Below are 16,348 nucleotides of genomic sequence, written 5' to 3' on the forward strand. Positions count from 1 at the left end.
CAATTTCAGAGTAAATACAGCTCTCTGAGTTATCTTCTCATCCCATTACAGAAATTGTAAGCATCATTTAGCATGTGATTATATCCAGTGTTATGTTGAGCTTGTCTAATAAGCAATTTTCTTATGGTATTTGGCTTGGATACTTCTTTAGTGAAAAAAAATGATGGTGGTGTTTCTTTTGAGGACTTTGTGAGGGTTAAATATCTAATGATAATTTACTAAAGTCAGACATGTTGCTTTTATTTTTTATGTATATTCTCTAGAGTTCTGACACAGTATTGATTTGAGGTAGTTACTGCTCAACCATTGCCATGTTATATGATCTTCTAACAGAAATGTCCTTTGAGGGGAGCTGGAGACATGGCTCAGTGGTTAAAAGCATTTCCTGCTCTTCCAGAGGACCTGAGTTCAGTTCCCAGCACTCATGTAGAGCAGCTCATAATGACCTACAAGTTTAATTCATTGAGATCCAGTGCCCTCTTCTGTTCTCCCTGGGTACCTGCATACACATGGCGTATACTCACACAGATACACATACCCATATATACATTTAAAAAATATACAGTGAATACCAAAGACCCATTATATGTGCATCTATTTGGGGCCTTTCCCAAGGTTTGTACAGTTATTTTTGTGGTTGTAATCTTTAACAAAGATACACTTAAAAGTAAAATAGTTGTTACAGATCTTTGGAGGTCGGGTACATTACCTTAGGTGGTATATAATAAAACAATAACATCCAATTAGAGCCATGTTATTTATCTCATTAAACTGGAGGTTGCTAACACAAGAATTCAAAACAAAGTCATCGGAGACAAATGGGGTCTTGCTATGATTCAGTGCTTGTAATCCTAGCACTTGGGAAGAGGAGGTAAGAGAGGGTAGGGAGTTAGAGACAGCCTGGGCTACATAGCAGTACTCAAGTTTTGTGAGGGGGATAAGGTTTGTTCCCTTGGGTTAACTTTAGGAAGTTAATATTTTTTCCCTGAAATTTAAGAGCCTTTTAAAGTTATCTTTCTTAGATTTTAGGTCTCTCTCTTTGTGAAAATTTTATTTTACTTATTTAAATATCATTTAGTGAAGCAATTCTGACATATGTTATAGATATGAAAATGTTTTATAAAAGTGAGTTTTATTATATTTTCATACACACACATAATGTACTTTAACACACATACCTGAGTTATTCTTTCCTGTCTGTTCCCACTCCCTCTAATCCCCCATTTTCTTCCCAATTAAATATAATTCTTTTGCCGGATGGTGGTGGGGTACATCTTTAATCTCAGCACAGGGACAGTCAGGCAGGTGGATCTCTGTGAGTTCAAGACCATCCTGGTATACAGAGAAGTCTCATGATAGCCAGGGCTACACCAAAAAATGCTGTCTGGAAAAACAAAACCAACCAAGCAAAATTCTTTTGAGACAGAATCTCATATAGCTCAGACTGCCCTTGATCCTGGTTCTCCTGCCTCTACCTTCTCTGTGCTGGGCTGCAAGCATTCTCATAGGCATAGTTGTAGGGGTCCTAGCACTGACATTTTTTTTTTAACTTAAAAGCACTCTGTCTTTTAAAATCTCATTGAAAGTGTGTGTCCCAGGAATTTCTTATACATGTCCTTTTGTACCTTTCAGAACTGTGTACTGTGATGAAACTGCCGATGAGTCCTCAGGAGTCAATGTGCATCAGCCCACAGCTTTTGCTCACAAATTGCTGCAGCTCTCTGGAGTCTCTCTCTTCTGGGATGAATTTTCTGCTTCAGCGAAATCTTCCCCAGTGTGTTCAACTGCACCAGTGGTAAGAAAAATGAAACAGTCCCCCAGACAGTGGTGGAGGTGTTGCTCAGTTGGTGGAGGGTTGATGATGCAGTTCTGCCTGCCAAATCCAAGGTGACATTTATATACACCCGGACTCATTTGTGCTAAAATAGTTACTTTATTTTTATTACATTATTGTAGGAAACTGAGCCAAAGCTGTCACCTAGCTGGAACCCCAAAATTGTTTATGAGCCACACCCACAATTAACTAGAACTTTACCAGAGATAGCACCTTCGGATCCAGTGCAGATTGGAGGTCTAGTGGGCAGACTGGAATTGAGTCTCACTTTGAAACAGAATGAAGTGCTTCCAGGAGCTAAGGTCAGTATTGTGTTTTCTCTGCAAAACTACAGGTATTTAATCTACACGGGGCATAGTGATCGGTTGCTGTGGGCTGTCCTGTGACTAAGTATCTACTGTCTTCACTCTCAGTGTTCTGGCCTAGATTTCCTGTTTTCCTTTTTGTGAACTGCTCTCAGGTTAAGAAGTCCTGTACCAGGTCTTCCCTGCTGGCTTCTGAGGAGGTTGCTTATAGAGCAGATAGTATAGGTAGCTGTAAATACTGCAGGGACTGCCCTGCTGTGGCAACAGCCTTTGGAAACCAGCACTTGTGTGTCTTTGGGGAGCACATTTCTTAAAGAAGCAAAATCCATGAGCAAAGCTTTCATGGTTCTGTTTCGGTTGGATATGGTCCACATCCATAAGCTCTGATTTCCATGTAGATGTAAAGTTTTGCATGCTGTATTTTGATTTGTGTAACTATTCTGTATGTTGATTTTTAAATTCTAGATACTAAGGGACAGAGTAGCAGGTGGTAGTATTGTGTGGTGGTGGTATAGTCCAGTTCCAGCCAGTATTGAATATTTGGAGATACTATCATCCTTGCTTGTACATTAATGTTTTTATATACTAATGTGTATATTTTGTTCAATGTAAATGAATGTTATATGGAAAAATTAAGTTCTAGAGATCAACAGTGGGCAGCCTAGAGCTTAGAAATGGTAGCACAGAGTAGATGTAACAGGGCAGCATATGAGGTTAGAGCTTTAGTCTTTCCCAGCATTCCTTAAACCTGAGTCTTTCAGCTGTGAGTTCTGAGATAGTGTCTCTGGAGTCTGTTGTATATCACACGTTCAATTTTAGTGGATTTTTGGGGAAAGTATTATACAATAGCAGGGGACTGCTTTGGCTTAGTTGTTATTTTCAGTGTTTTATATTTTCAAAAGATAGCAGTAATTTGTTTGTATTCCAAATTCAGAATGTATCCATAATGAAACATCTTATGACAATTAGAAATGAAACTCCTGATTTTCCATCCTAATGAAAACCAGAGATTGTGGTTTCAGTACAAGAAATAAACTTGTCCAGTAATAGAAACACATTTCCCCATTCTGAATGTGGCCTGTGTATCACCAGTCTGTAAGGAACCCCATAAAACTCTCAGTCTGTAGGCACAACAGGAGAGCCATGTTGTAGAAGGAGTAAGGCTTTGCATTTGTGTCTGCCTAGGTTCAGATCTGGCTGCAGAGCTATGTTAACTTTTCTTTGTGGGTCTGTGTCCTTGTTTGTAAAACAAACAGTAGTAAGTAGAGAATAGGGGCTGGGTGATGGCTTGGTGCTCACCATACCAAGTGAGACATGAGGAGAAAGTGTGCACAGAGAACAAGAAAGCATTCATTAATGCTGATTTCTGTCTGGATTTCGACTATGACTTCTAGCTTCCTGTGCGGGAGAAAGTACTGTCCATGCAGCACGCACAGTAGGCTCCTGAGAAGCATGCTGTAGAGTCCCAGTGTGGCCAACACAGTCTCACAGATGCTGACTCCATTGGTCCTAAGGATTTGGTTGTTCTGAAAGGTGATGAATACCATCTTGTTGCTGTGCTCTACAGTCTCCAGAAGACTTACAGACAGCATGATGCTGGACTCACTGACATGGAATTTCTCAGGGTTTTCCCTCTTGCAGCCACGGTTGCTGGTCTTTATGCCCTTTTGCTGAGATGATGTGAATTAGGTCAAGCTGCCCAAAACCAAGGGTGATACTTACTTTAGTACCCTAACATCTACCTAATTCCTGGTGGTGAGCTTGTAAAGTACTTACTCTCAACTGTTCTTATGTCTTTAAGTTGGATGTTGATGGACAGATAGATTCCATTCATCTATTCCTGTCACCAAGGCAGGTACATCTGCTTTTGGATATGTTAGCAGCTATTGCTGGACCAGGCAAGTATGACTGTTATAATTATTTCCTCTAATTCTTGAAACTGTTAGGTGAGAATATAAAACATAGACTGATGAAAATATATTTTGGAGTATATGGTATTGAAGGTATATTTTAAGTAGATATGCTAATTACTTTATTGTTGTCATGCTGTACATTTGCATTCAGGTTATTTGATCATATTTGTTTTAAAAATTGTTCTGAGCCAGGCAGTGGTGGCTCATGCCTCAGAAGCAAGCAGATCTCTGCGACTCAAAGCCAGCCTGGTCTACAGAGAGAGTTCTAAGTCAGCCAGGGCTACACAGAAAAACTCTGTCCCAAAAACCCAAACCAACCAAACAAAAGAACCCATACAGTAAAAATGTAATTTTTGTATACAATAACTCACACATTATTTTAAATACTTATATCTTCTAGAGTTAAGAGTTTAGATTGTTGGCTACTTGCTTATGTTTCTTAGGCCTCTGCTTCATGCAACTGACTTTCAGCTAGTGTGATCAGGTTGCTATTGGATAAGTGGGGTTTTGGAAAGAAATGCTTAAATAACTACAAATTGAATTTTTGTTTCTTTTTATATACTTGTAGAAAATTCTAGCAAAATTGGGTTAGCTAATAAAGATAGGAAAAATCGACCCATGCAGCAGGAAGATGAATATCGAATTCAGATGGAATTAAACCGGTATTATCTGAGGAAAGATTCCCTGTCTATGGGTGTATCTTCAGAGAAAAGCTTCTATGAAACAGAAACGGCTCGTACACCTTCTAGCCGTGGTAAGCAGCTCCTGCAGTCAACACTGGACCTCTGTTATCCCATTGGTGGAACAAACATTTAGCAGTGGGGAACAGAAGCCCTACATGATGTTTGGTTCTGTTCTGTTGACTCACCAGCGATACAGTGATGCACCAGCACTACCGTTTCTCAAGTGTAGTTGGCCTAAGCAATGGTGTTTTTCCCTAAGGAAAGTCAGTTTGTAAAAATGTACAGTGACACATAAGTAGGTTGGGAATAGCTCATTATTTCACTGTGTGCTCTTATAATTGTGTGCTGTGTACAGTAGGAAGCGTCGATAACCCTTCCATCTTGTTCACCGTATGGGCACTAGTGTAAATAGTAAGAATCTGGTGAAATGTGAACTAAGTAAAAAAAAAATTAATGCCTACTTAAGAACTTTGAGACATAACAAACTTGATTTGTGTGAGGTCAGACAATCATTAGAGAGAAGACATTGAATTGTCAATACAATTCTAAATGTCTCTGGTCCTCCTTTCCCATCTGGGAAGTAGCTGTATCCATAAGAAGCCAGAGATTGCAAATAGTTACACAATTTTATCTTTTGCAACTTGGTGCTGGAGATGAAACTCAGGGCCCTGTGTGAGCTTGTACCATTTAAAAATCTGAATTTTAACTTATAACTTGCCATATTGACAACTAAAAATTTGCTGTATTGCTGCATGTCATATAAACCCACGAAAGACTTAGGGAGACTTGACCTTTGCTGACTGTGCAGTTTTGTGTTTACTGTGCTACTGACAACCATGCTCAGACCTGCCACACACAGCTGTGTCTGTTAGTGTGGACAGACTACTTGAAGGAGCACATTGGTGGAATATATCATGTGATGAAGCCTAATTCTCTCTAGAAGAAGAAGTTTTCTTCTCCATGGCCGACATGGACATGTCTCACAGTCTGTCTTCTCTTCCACCCCTTGGGGACCCTCCACACATGGACTTGGAGTTATCCCTGACTAGTACATATACAAACACACCTGCAGGATCGCCACTAAGTGCTACTGTGGTAAAGTATTACTCCATGTTCTCTGTTTTTCAAAAGACACCTCTAAGATCATTTAGTTATGTATTTAAACCAATCTTTTGCAGTTGCAGCCAACTTGGGGGGAGTTTGCGGACCACAAAGAGCAGCCTGTAAGAGGGCCAGCATTCTCATCTGACTTGGTCCACCCGGCGCCTTTACCAAAAGCTGGTTAGTTTCCACCAGAGGCCTTGAAAATTAAAAGGAAAAGCATATCTATAAGATAATTTGTTTTGCTTTTTCCCCTTCCCTCCTTTCAGAATAAACATCTAATTCATTTTCTCTCTATCATGTATGTATATCTGTCTGTCTACCTATACATAGCTATCTATTTATCAATCATCCATCTAATTTTTTTCTGTGCTCCTGGCGACTATACCTAGGGTCTTGTACATGGCAAGCCTACACTCTGTACTGCTACATTTTGTGTGTGTGTGTGTGTGTGTGTGTGTGTGTCTTTTGTAATTTCTCTTTTAGTCTTGGACAATCACAAAGTTTAGAAAGAAAAGAATAATTGAGTAGTTCATTGGAAAATATTTTAGTATAGTTACTTATTCATTATATTCTATTTTTGTTTGTTTTTTGTTTTTGACACAGGGTCTTATGTAGTGCAGACTGACTGATCTCACTTGACCTTTTCACCTCCACCGCCTGGGTGTTAGCTAGGTTGCTAGGTGTATAACGCTGTGCTTGGTACTCATTATAATCTTTGTATATTTAAATACATAGATATTATGGAAAAATATTCTATATGTTTCATATTATTGCAATTTAAAACTTACAGTTAACTATCTGATTTGTGTGTGTGTGTGTGTCTGCGTGCATGCGCATGTGTGTATGGTGTGTATATAAGCCTGTGTATTTATATGTGCTGTGTGTGTTTGTGTATATGGTATATGTATTTGTGTATGTGTGCATATGTTTGTGTGTAAGTGTATACACACATGCACATGTATGTTTGTATATATGTTTATGTTGTGTTTTGTATGTATATGTGTAGGTGTGCTCATGTGTATGTATGTGCCTGTGTGTATGTGTGTGGGCCTGTGTATGTATATTCATGTGTAGCATTGGGCATAGAACCTGAGGCCTTGACAGTTCTCAGCCAGTGCTCCATCATTAAATTATACCCTAGCTTCTTAAGTCTTTTTCTCAGTGTTTTTATATTATTTGTAAAAAAAAAAATCTGTTTTGGTTCTGCATTTCCCTCCCCAGGATTGGGGATTGAGCTTAGTACCATGAGCATGCTAGGCAATTGCTTTGTCATTTTCTATACTCTTGATCCTTGCTCTTCAAAATTTAACTGGACAATTGCCAAACTTAGGGAGAGTTTGGTGTGGAGCTTTTGGTTGATTTTAATTTTTTTCTAACAGTTTTATAGTCTAAAAGATGTGTCCACACATTTCTGCTTACTGAGATGAACTCTTGTGCTTTAGGTGCAAGAGCCCTGCATACCAGATGAACAGGGTAGCAGTCTGTTTAAGATGTTCTGAATTCTGACTCAGAACTGCATGTATTTCAGCCCTGCCCTCGAGGTCTGTTTCAGTGGATGAATCCAGGCCTGAGTTCATCTGTAGACTGGCAGTCGGCATCTTCTCAGTCTCCGTGCTTCACATCGATCCTTTGTCTCCAGCGGAAACATCCCCAAATGTTAATCCTTTGACACCCATGGCGGTCGCGTTCTTCTCTCGAATAGAAAAGATGGACCCAACAAGATTGTCAGCAGAAGATTTTAAGTCCTTCCGAGCAGTCTTTGCAGAAGCTTGTTCACATGATCACCTTAGGTGAACCCTCTGATTACTTCAGAAAGCCCCAAATGCATACTTTGTTATCTGTCTACTCCCTCCTGTTTTGGTTTTCAGTGGATAACAAGTGAAATTTACTGCAGTAATACAGAGATACATTCATAGGGGTCTCCCCTTCACATTGTATAGTGTGAGAATGATGATGCAGATATAGATCTAGATAGATTGTAGCTTCCTCCCTGTTTTTTTTTTTTTTTTTGAGGCAGGGTTTCTTTGTGGTGTAATAGTCCTGGCTGTCCTGGAACTAGCTTGTAGAACAGGCTGGCCTTGAACTCACGGAGATCTGCCTGCCTCTGCCTCTCTGTGCTAGGATTAAAGGTGTGCGCCACAAATGCCCAGCTCCCTCCCTGTTCTTGCTAGTTTGTCTTAGCACATTTTGCCACCATCCCTGCTATCACTATTGAAATGATGGAAATGGTTCTTTGGGCACTGGCAGTGGCAGAGATGGTGGTGTGCTGAGAGCGGTACTGATGAGGAGAGCTTGGGAAAGGCTGGTGCTAGGCCATGGGAGGTGGGTAGCAATACCAAGCCTGGGCTGAGTGCTCAAATGATTTTTTTTTTTTTTGCTTTTGAAAACAGATAGGTTTCTGTGAAACAGTCCTGGCTGTCCTGGAACTCACTCTGTAGACCACCCTGGCCTCAAACTCATTGAAATTCACTTGCCTCTGCTTACTGAGTGCTGGGATTAAAGGCGTGCACCACCACTGCCAGACTCTGCTGATTCCTAAAACCATGAGCCCTCATGAGTTGACTAATAGATGAGCTGACTAAATTGGATAATTGGATACTATAGGATTAGCATGCAAATACTGTTTTATTTTAATATAAATGGCGCTATGTAAAGTGAGTGATATTTTGTATAATGTGTAGACAAAGAAAATTTGTATTTTAGAGAATGCCTGTTTTTGGAGACAGGATCTCATGATATAGTCCAGTCTGGCCTCAAACTTTCAGGCAGCCTCAGATAACCCTGAACTCCTCTCTGTCCTCATGCCTCTACCTTATGAGATGATGGGTGTGAGCTGCCATGTTTGGTTTTAGGCAGTGCTGAGGGGTTGGACCCAGGGCTTCATGCATGCAAGGCTAGTGCTCTACCAGTTGACCTAAACCCTTACCCTAGCTCGAGGTAATTTTAATGTAAATTTTCTGGAGTGTTAAAATTAACATGCGAAGTAGTTTTTGACCCCCATCAAAAGATGCTTTACAGGTTAGGACCATAGTACTTCAAGTTACATTGTAAGAACCTTTTCCCCTCAGTTTTTCAAATCTCCAGATATCTGCAAGTAGAAAATATGACATAAAAAATGTGAACCCCATCAACTGAAGTTTTAAAGTTCTGCCTCGTTGGTCCTTGGTTTTTGGGATAGTCCCAACTGTCAAAAATACCAGTTTCAAACTCATGGTCTTCTTGTCTCATCTTCCAGAGTACTGGGATTTCAGGTGTTTGCCACCATGCCCAGCTTGAATGATGTTTTTAGATAGTTTTAAGAATCCATGTCATACATTTTATAGATCTGCAATTTTTTTAAGTTGTTTTGTTTTAAGGCACAGTTTTGCTGCCTAACCCTGGCTGGCCTGGAACTTACTGTGTACTAGACTCTCCTCAAACTTGTAGATATTCATCTGCCTCTGCCTCCCAAGTGCTGACATTAAAGGCGTGTGTGTGCCATGCCTGGCCAGGTCTGAGATTTTATCCACTTCAGGGTCAGAGTGTCGAAGGAAGGGCAGTGTTGGGCAATACAGGCATCCTGGGTAATTTCCCACAGTAGAGATGTTAAGGAATAGGAAATGTGAAGCTCATGTTCTTAGGGATATTAATGATTACTAACAGCTTGAACTTGGTAGAGTAGGCATGTAATTATTATACTAACATTTGCATGTTGCTCTCTAGGCTTATGTAGATTGTTTAATCTAGAAGCTTGTGGAGACTTTTAAATGCTTCTTTTTTTATGGTAGATTTCTAGGTACTGGCGTCAAAGTGTCCTATGAGCAGAGACAAAGGTCAGCGTCCCGCCATTTTAGCACCGACATGTCGATTGAGCAAATGGAGTTTTTGGAGTGTCTGTTCCCAACAGATTTTCATTCTGTCCCTCCCCACTACACAGAGGTAAATGTTGGGTACTCCCTTGGATGATTTTTAGATTTGTTTTGCTTTTTAAAGAATTGAATGAACAATAACAGTTTTCTTTAGAGCATACCGGCATCACAAAGAGTGTTAGTGTTTTATTGTTGTGATTGTTGAGACAAATTTTAAAGTATGTTGTTAAAGGTTATTCCATGAAGCTAGTAAATATTTGAAATGAAATGAGAATTATCTGAGGAGGCAGACAGGTTATGAGCCTGCCATTTTATTTTGTTTTAAAGTTTTTTCTTAGATGTTGATCAGTTTGAAACTTTGCTTCAGGTGAGGAGCTGAGACTCACAGAAGTTCACTGCCTGAGTGACATTTACATTGCTAGAAAGTGGCAGAAATGAAGTTTGGGACCAGCTTTTCTGACTTCCGAGAGCTCCTCTCACCTCAGTACTGCCTCTGTGTATTTCCATGATCGATTGTAGCTTAATGCCCTAGCTTTAACTCATCTCCATTCTTGTCTTTAAGCTTCTAACGTTCCATTCCAAAGAAGAGACTGATGCCCACCTCCCCGTGTGTCTTCAGCTTTACTATAAGCACTCTGAGACTAGAGGACCCCAGGTGAGAGGCCTCTCTGTGGCCACCACTGCAGATTGTTATGGGATCTTTTTTTGTCATAATTGTTAAGTTTTATAGTTTTGGTAATAATTGTGTGTGTGTGTGTATGTGGTTTTTTTTTTAAAGGGTAATCAAGCAAGACTGAGTTCAGTTCCTCAGAAGGCGGAATTACAAATTAAATTAAATCCAGTGTGTTGTGAACTGGATATAAGTATCGTGGATAGGTTAAATTCCTTGCTTCAACCACAAAAACTCACTACAGTAGAGATGATGGCCTCGCACATGTATGCATCATATAATAAGCATATTAGTTTGGTAAGTATGTAGAAGTTGCACATAAGCGTGTGCTTATTGGGATTTCTGAGAAAAGTCCTAATAGATTAAATAGACTGTTAGAGCAATATTATATATAATAGTAAAAAGTAGACATTTTAAAATTATTTTTACTTTTTGAGACAGCATCTCTACATAGCCCTGGTTATCCTGGAACTCACTGTGTAGATCAGACTAGCCTCGAACTCAGAAATCTGCCTGCCTCTGCCTTCTGAGTGCTAGGAATAAAGGTGTGCACCATCTTACTGGGCTTAAAAATTACTCTTAAATTTCTTGTGCAGTTCTGACCTAAAATTTGATATGTAGCCAAGGATGACTTTGAACTCTTGATCCTTCTGCCTACTGTACCTCCCTAGAGCTGGGGTCATAGTGTACACCACCTAGCTCAACGATGCGACTTCTTTGCCTTGATAAGAACCAGGTAAGGTTTGGTAATTTTACTGGAAGACATTTCCTGTTTTATTTCTGACAGGGAATGCTGTGTGGTATCAGCTGCGTGAAGAAGGCTCTGCAGGAAGGGTTAAATGAGAAATAGAATGTTTTTCCATGCAAACTTTTTTTTTAACCTCCTGAGATAGCATCTCATTGTTAGCTCAGATTGGTCAGCCAGGAACTTGTGTTCTTCCTGTCTCAGCCTTCCCAGTGGGAAACTTCAGGCATGCTCCACTCTGACTTCCCTTAGACTAATGTTAAACTGTACATGCAGAAAAAGTCGATATGCAGAAGAATGACTAGGCCATCAGTTGACAGTATTTGATTGTGGCTCAATGGGATTAGACTTGGAGAATACTGTAACATATCCATGAAGTTTTATTTTCATACATTGCATTAACTCGAATGGTGTAAAAAGTAAAGCCCAAGTAGCACAGGAGTGCTTCTGAGAATAAAGAGTGATTGGAGAGTGATTGACATCACATTGTATTACTTTGCTCAGCTCTGGTATGTGGCATGGACTTGTAACAGTAAATTGGGAGTTTGAATGTGTGGCCTGTAGGACCAGGCCCAGTCTGAGAGGCAGCTTTAGGGGAAAGGAATCAACACAGCAGTGAGTGCCTGTGATCAGATCTGTTCTGGGGCTCAAACAGGAGGGCTGTCATTTGGAACACACTTAAGAAACATGAGATTCGGGGACTGGAGAGATAGCTCAGAGGTCAAGAGCATTGCCTGCTCTTCCAAAGGTCCTGAGTTCAATTCCCAGCAACCACATGGTGGCTCACAACCATCTGTAAGGAGATCTGGTGCCCTCTTCTGGCCTGCAGGCATACACACAGAAAGAATATTGTATACTAAATAAATAAATAAATAAATAATTTTTTTTTAAAAAAAAAAAGAAACATGAGATTCATTCTAAAAAGACAAGAAGGAAAGGGACAGAGACATTTTATTTCCTGCCTGTTTTGCCTATCGTTCCTGGTGTTTAGAGTAAAGCAGCATTCTTAAGTGTATAGGCCAGTCTCTAGGCTGTTAACCTTGGCTGTGTTGGGACGACCTTATCATCACTGGTTTTCTTTTTTTTTAAAATTTGTTTTTATTTTATGTACATTGATATTTTGCCTGCATGTATGTCTGTCTGTGTGAGGGTGTCAGATCCCCTGGAATGGTAGTTACAGACAGTTGTGAGCTGCCATGTGGGTGCTGGGAACTGAACCCAGCTCCTCTAGAAGAGCAGTCAGTGCTCTTAACCATCTCTCCAGTCCCATCCCTAGTTTTCTTTACTGTGAGATTAGAGTTTATGTCAAGAAGTCCAATAGGGATGAGATAGAATAGATCTGTGAAAATGCTGGTTTCTAACCATAGAGAAGAAAGGGAACCTGCTAGAAATGGGGAGGGGCTTGACAGAAGAATGAATGGGAACAAAACATACTGACATGTGTAGGAAGATGTCACAGTAAAGCCTTATATGTTTGCCTTGCTTGTAAAAATCCCAGGCTGCCATAGGAATGGGACTTTCTGAAAGGCTTGACACTGACTCGGAAGATGAATGTTGAAGCTTTTATTAGTTTCAGGGCATTTTATTGAAAATTAGAAATTGACTTCTATTTGAATGGCATGATTTTAACTGGGGGACTCAGGAGTCCTTTGGTGAACACTTGGAACCTTTGTGTGCCCTGCTCTGATCATAGACTTGGAAGCAAAGAGGAGTAAGACTGGCCTTTGTAGATGGCAGCAGTCATGTGAGTTCATATTGGGCCCTTAGGGCAGCCTAAAATGGGCAAATTATTCAAACTGAGTGTTGAGCATGGTAATGATTTTTAACTTTATTGAATTTGGTAGTAGGCTGGTTCACACCTTTTCTTTTTAGTTTATGGTAAGATATGTAGGGATCTATAGTGTCTTTACTTATTTTTATATGAATATTCCGCTATTGCCTCAGCAGTTTTGATCTGGGCAATAGCTGTTTCATTTGAAGCTTCATTCTATGGTGGTGGTTTCTTTGACTTGTATCTAGATGCATTGTGGCATGTGGGGGAGCAGTGATAGTATTTGCGGAAATGCTAAGCACTGGCGTGATTTATGTCTTTCAGCATAAAGCTTTCACTGAAGTATTTCTAGATGACTCTCACAGTCCTGCGAATCGTCGGGTGTCTGTACAAGTTGCCACCCCAGCGCTGCATCTTTCTGTTCGCTTTCCCATTCCTGACCTCCGATCAGACCAGGAGAGAGGACCCTGGTTTAAGAAGTCACTTCAGAAGGAGACCCTCCACTTATCATTCACAGATCTGGAGTCTCAGACGGAGTTTGTGGGAGGATCCACGCCAGAACAAACTAAACTGGAACTGACTTTTAGAGAGCTAACTGGTAAGACTAAACGCACTAGTGGAGAGCAGACTGTGTGGAACACTGCTCCTGACAGCACCCAAGATGGAAAACTTGGGAACACTTAGAAAATAGAGCAACAGCGTTCCCCCAGAACTGTGGAGATATAGTATAGTTAAAAAAAAAAAAAAGATGCTGCAAGGCAGGCATGGTAGTAGCGCACGTCTTTAGTCCTAGTACTCAGGAGGCAGAGGCGGGCGAATCTAAGTGAGTTTGGACCAGCCTGGTCTACAAAGTGAATTCCAGGACAGCCAGGGCTACACAGAGAAACCCTGCCTCAAAAAGAAAAAAACAAACAAAAAAGAAGTAGCACAATTATTGATTTGCTTTGAAGTTCTTATTTTCAGTTGGAATGTAGTATTAGCGTTTCATAGCATTTTCACTTCTGTGTGCTGATAGAGGCTGGGTAGCCTGCATGCTACTCTCTGCTGGGTCCTGTACTGAGCGGGTCACATACATTCTGTCATTTCCTTTAGGTATTCCACCATGTGTTAGATTTACCTAGCTGTGGGCTGAAGAGGATGTGTCTCCCAGCCCATGGGTAGTAAAGACCAATCTGACACCAGAGCCTGTGTTCTCAGTCACCACACTAACTCACTCCTGTGACACCTTTGTAAAACCTGGCTAAAATCTGGTATATTCTGTGTCTGTGTGGGTTAATGAGCAGGGTGTGTGGAAACTGAGCCCCTGTCTCTGTCTCTGCCCTCTGACACTGGTGAGGGGACTTCAAAAGTTTCCCTTGTCGGCTTTGATCTTGGAGTTTGACAAGTTTTTGGAGATACGTAAATAGCACTTGCCAGTGACTGCTTCTTGAGGGAATGTTAGGTGTACTCTGACATACTTATCTCTGGTGACATGAAGGATGTTTAGGTGTACTCTGACATACTTATCTCTGGTGACATGAAGGATGTTTAGGTGTACTCTGACATACTTATCTCTGGTGACATGAAGGATGTTTAGGTGTACTCTGACATACTTATCTCTGGTGACATGAAGGATGTTTAGGTGTACTCTGACATACTTATCTCTGGTGACATGAAGGATGTTTAGGTGTACTCTGACATACTTATCTCTGGTGACATGAAGGATGTTTAGGTGTACTCTGACATACTTATCTCTGGTGACATGAAGGATGTTTAGGTGTACTCTGACATACTTATCTCTGGTGACATGAAGGATGTTTAGGTATACTCTGACATACTTATCTCTGTTGACATGAAGGATGTTAGGTATACTCTGACATACTTATCTCTGGTGACATGAAGGATGTTAGGTATACTCTGACATACTTATCTCTGTTGACATGAAGGATGTTAGGTGTACTCTGACATACTTATCTCTGGTGACATGAAGGATGTTAGGTATACTCTGACATACTTATCTCTGTTGACATGAAGGATGTTTAGGTATACTCTGACATACTTATCTCTGGTGACATGAAGCTCTCTAATGTACAGGAAAACTATGAGAAACCAGTGTGGTGGAGTTACTTTGCAGGTACAGAGTGCACACCAAGAGTGTACGTGTGTCCTCATGTTTACCGTAGCTAATTAGCTGATAAGCTTTTCTTTGTTGTTTTCTACCCATGCTGCAGACTGAATTCAGGGCCTTGAATGCTGGGCAATTGCTCTGCCTCTGAGATAAATAGCTCCAAGCCACAAACTTTTCTTCTGTGAAGAAATAATTGGGTCTGGAGAGATGCTCAGTGGTTAAGAGGACTTGCTGTAAAAACCATGAAGACCCAAGTTCAGATCCCAACACTCATGTAACAAGATGAGCAAGGTCACCCTCATATGTGCCTGAAACCACAGTGCTTGGGGATAGAAAGTGGTCCCTGGGGCTTATTGGCTGCCAGCTTAGCTAAAAAAAAAAAAAAAAAAAAAAAAAAAAACCAAAAACACCAAAAACGTGAGCTTCTACCTCAAAGGAATAAGATGGTGAGTGATAAGAGGTTACCTAATACTCTCAAATGCACACAAGGAAATCATTACCAGCACTCAGTAGGTAGTGACTGACGTTTGCTATATTATAATTACATATCTTACACACTAAATACTAGTCAAGAATTTTAGTTTGAATAAAAACTGGTATCTTTATCTGCACATTCTGCCTAGCACAGGCCACATTACTGCAGAAAGAAATGAATGAGTGATGTATAGTGTGAGGGTGTGTGGATGACACCCTGGTTTGGAGAGCTCTGAATGATCTGGTCTGCATCATTTGGAAAGGAGCACATTGCAGTTACACCATCTCGGTTCCATAGGGTCATTCCAGGAGGAGAAGGGAGAGCCATCCATCAAGTTTTTCCATGTGTCTGGTGGAGTTGATGGAGACACGGCATCATCAGATGACTTTGACTGGCCACGGTAAGCAAACGCAAGGGTGTAATGAAATTTTCAAAAAGTCAGACTTTCAGTTATCCAAGAATACACTAATGTCCTTCATTTATTTAGTTATTTGAGTTATATGCTGAGTTATATATATACTGCCTGTTCATAAGTGGGTTACAGCAGGCATAGGCTTTATAAGTCAGTCTTGCAGTATTAACATTTAATCAGTGTTCATTCTGTAAATTTGCATAAAAGTAAAAATGTTGCTGTTTATACCTATGTCTTGATTTTTCAAATCATCTTTGTGATCAGAATGGTACTGAAAATAAATCCACCAGCCATGCATTCCATTTTGGAGAGAATAGCAGCTGAAGAGGAGGAAGAGAGCGATGGTCACTATCAGGAAGAGGAAGAAGGAGGGGCTCATTCCCTGAAAGATGTCTGTGACCTGAGGCGACCAGCCCCATCCCCCTTTTCCTCTCGTAGAGTAATGTTTGAGAATGAGCAGGTAAAAGTGTGATGAACACTC

At 40.5% G+C, this 16,348-nt stretch overlaps 1 protein-coding gene across 2 annotated transcripts in view; it reads left to right on the plus strand.

The window, feature by feature from the left end:
* Nucleotides 1-16,348, plus strand: part of Atg2b (autophagy related 2B) — a 69,667-nt gene that overhangs the window by 12,485 nt on the left and 40,834 nt on the right. The window contains exons 5-17 of one of the 2 annotated variants that reach the window (XM_087911524.1): nucleotides 1,633-1,795; nucleotides 1,957-2,136; nucleotides 3,941-4,037; nucleotides 4,621-4,806; nucleotides 5,679-5,830; nucleotides 5,914-6,016; nucleotides 7,368-7,629; nucleotides 9,607-9,757; nucleotides 10,250-10,342; nucleotides 10,466-10,654; nucleotides 13,198-13,471; nucleotides 15,753-15,855; nucleotides 16,132-16,327. In XM_087911524.1, coding sequence (XP_087767650.1) covers nucleotides 1,633-1,795; nucleotides 1,957-2,136; nucleotides 3,941-4,037; nucleotides 4,621-4,806; nucleotides 5,679-5,830; nucleotides 5,914-6,016; nucleotides 7,368-7,629; nucleotides 9,607-9,757; nucleotides 10,250-10,342; nucleotides 10,466-10,654; nucleotides 13,198-13,471; nucleotides 15,753-15,855; nucleotides 16,132-16,327 — 2,149 coding nt within the window. Of the gene's footprint in view, nucleotides 1-1,632; nucleotides 1,796-1,956; nucleotides 2,137-3,940; nucleotides 4,038-4,620; nucleotides 4,807-5,675; nucleotides 5,831-5,913; nucleotides 6,017-7,367; nucleotides 7,630-9,606; nucleotides 9,758-10,249; nucleotides 10,343-10,465; nucleotides 10,655-13,197; nucleotides 13,472-15,752; nucleotides 15,856-16,131; nucleotides 16,328-16,348 lie in introns of both variants that reach the window. The other variant, XM_087911521.1, reaches the window with a different exon arrangement.

Source organism: Myodes glareolus, chromosome 11 (assembly GCF_982192425.1).
Source record: "Myodes glareolus chromosome 11, mMyoGla1.1, whole genome shotgun sequence".
Classification (NCBI taxonomy): domain Eukaryota; kingdom Metazoa; phylum Chordata; class Mammalia; order Rodentia; family Cricetidae; genus Myodes; species Myodes glareolus.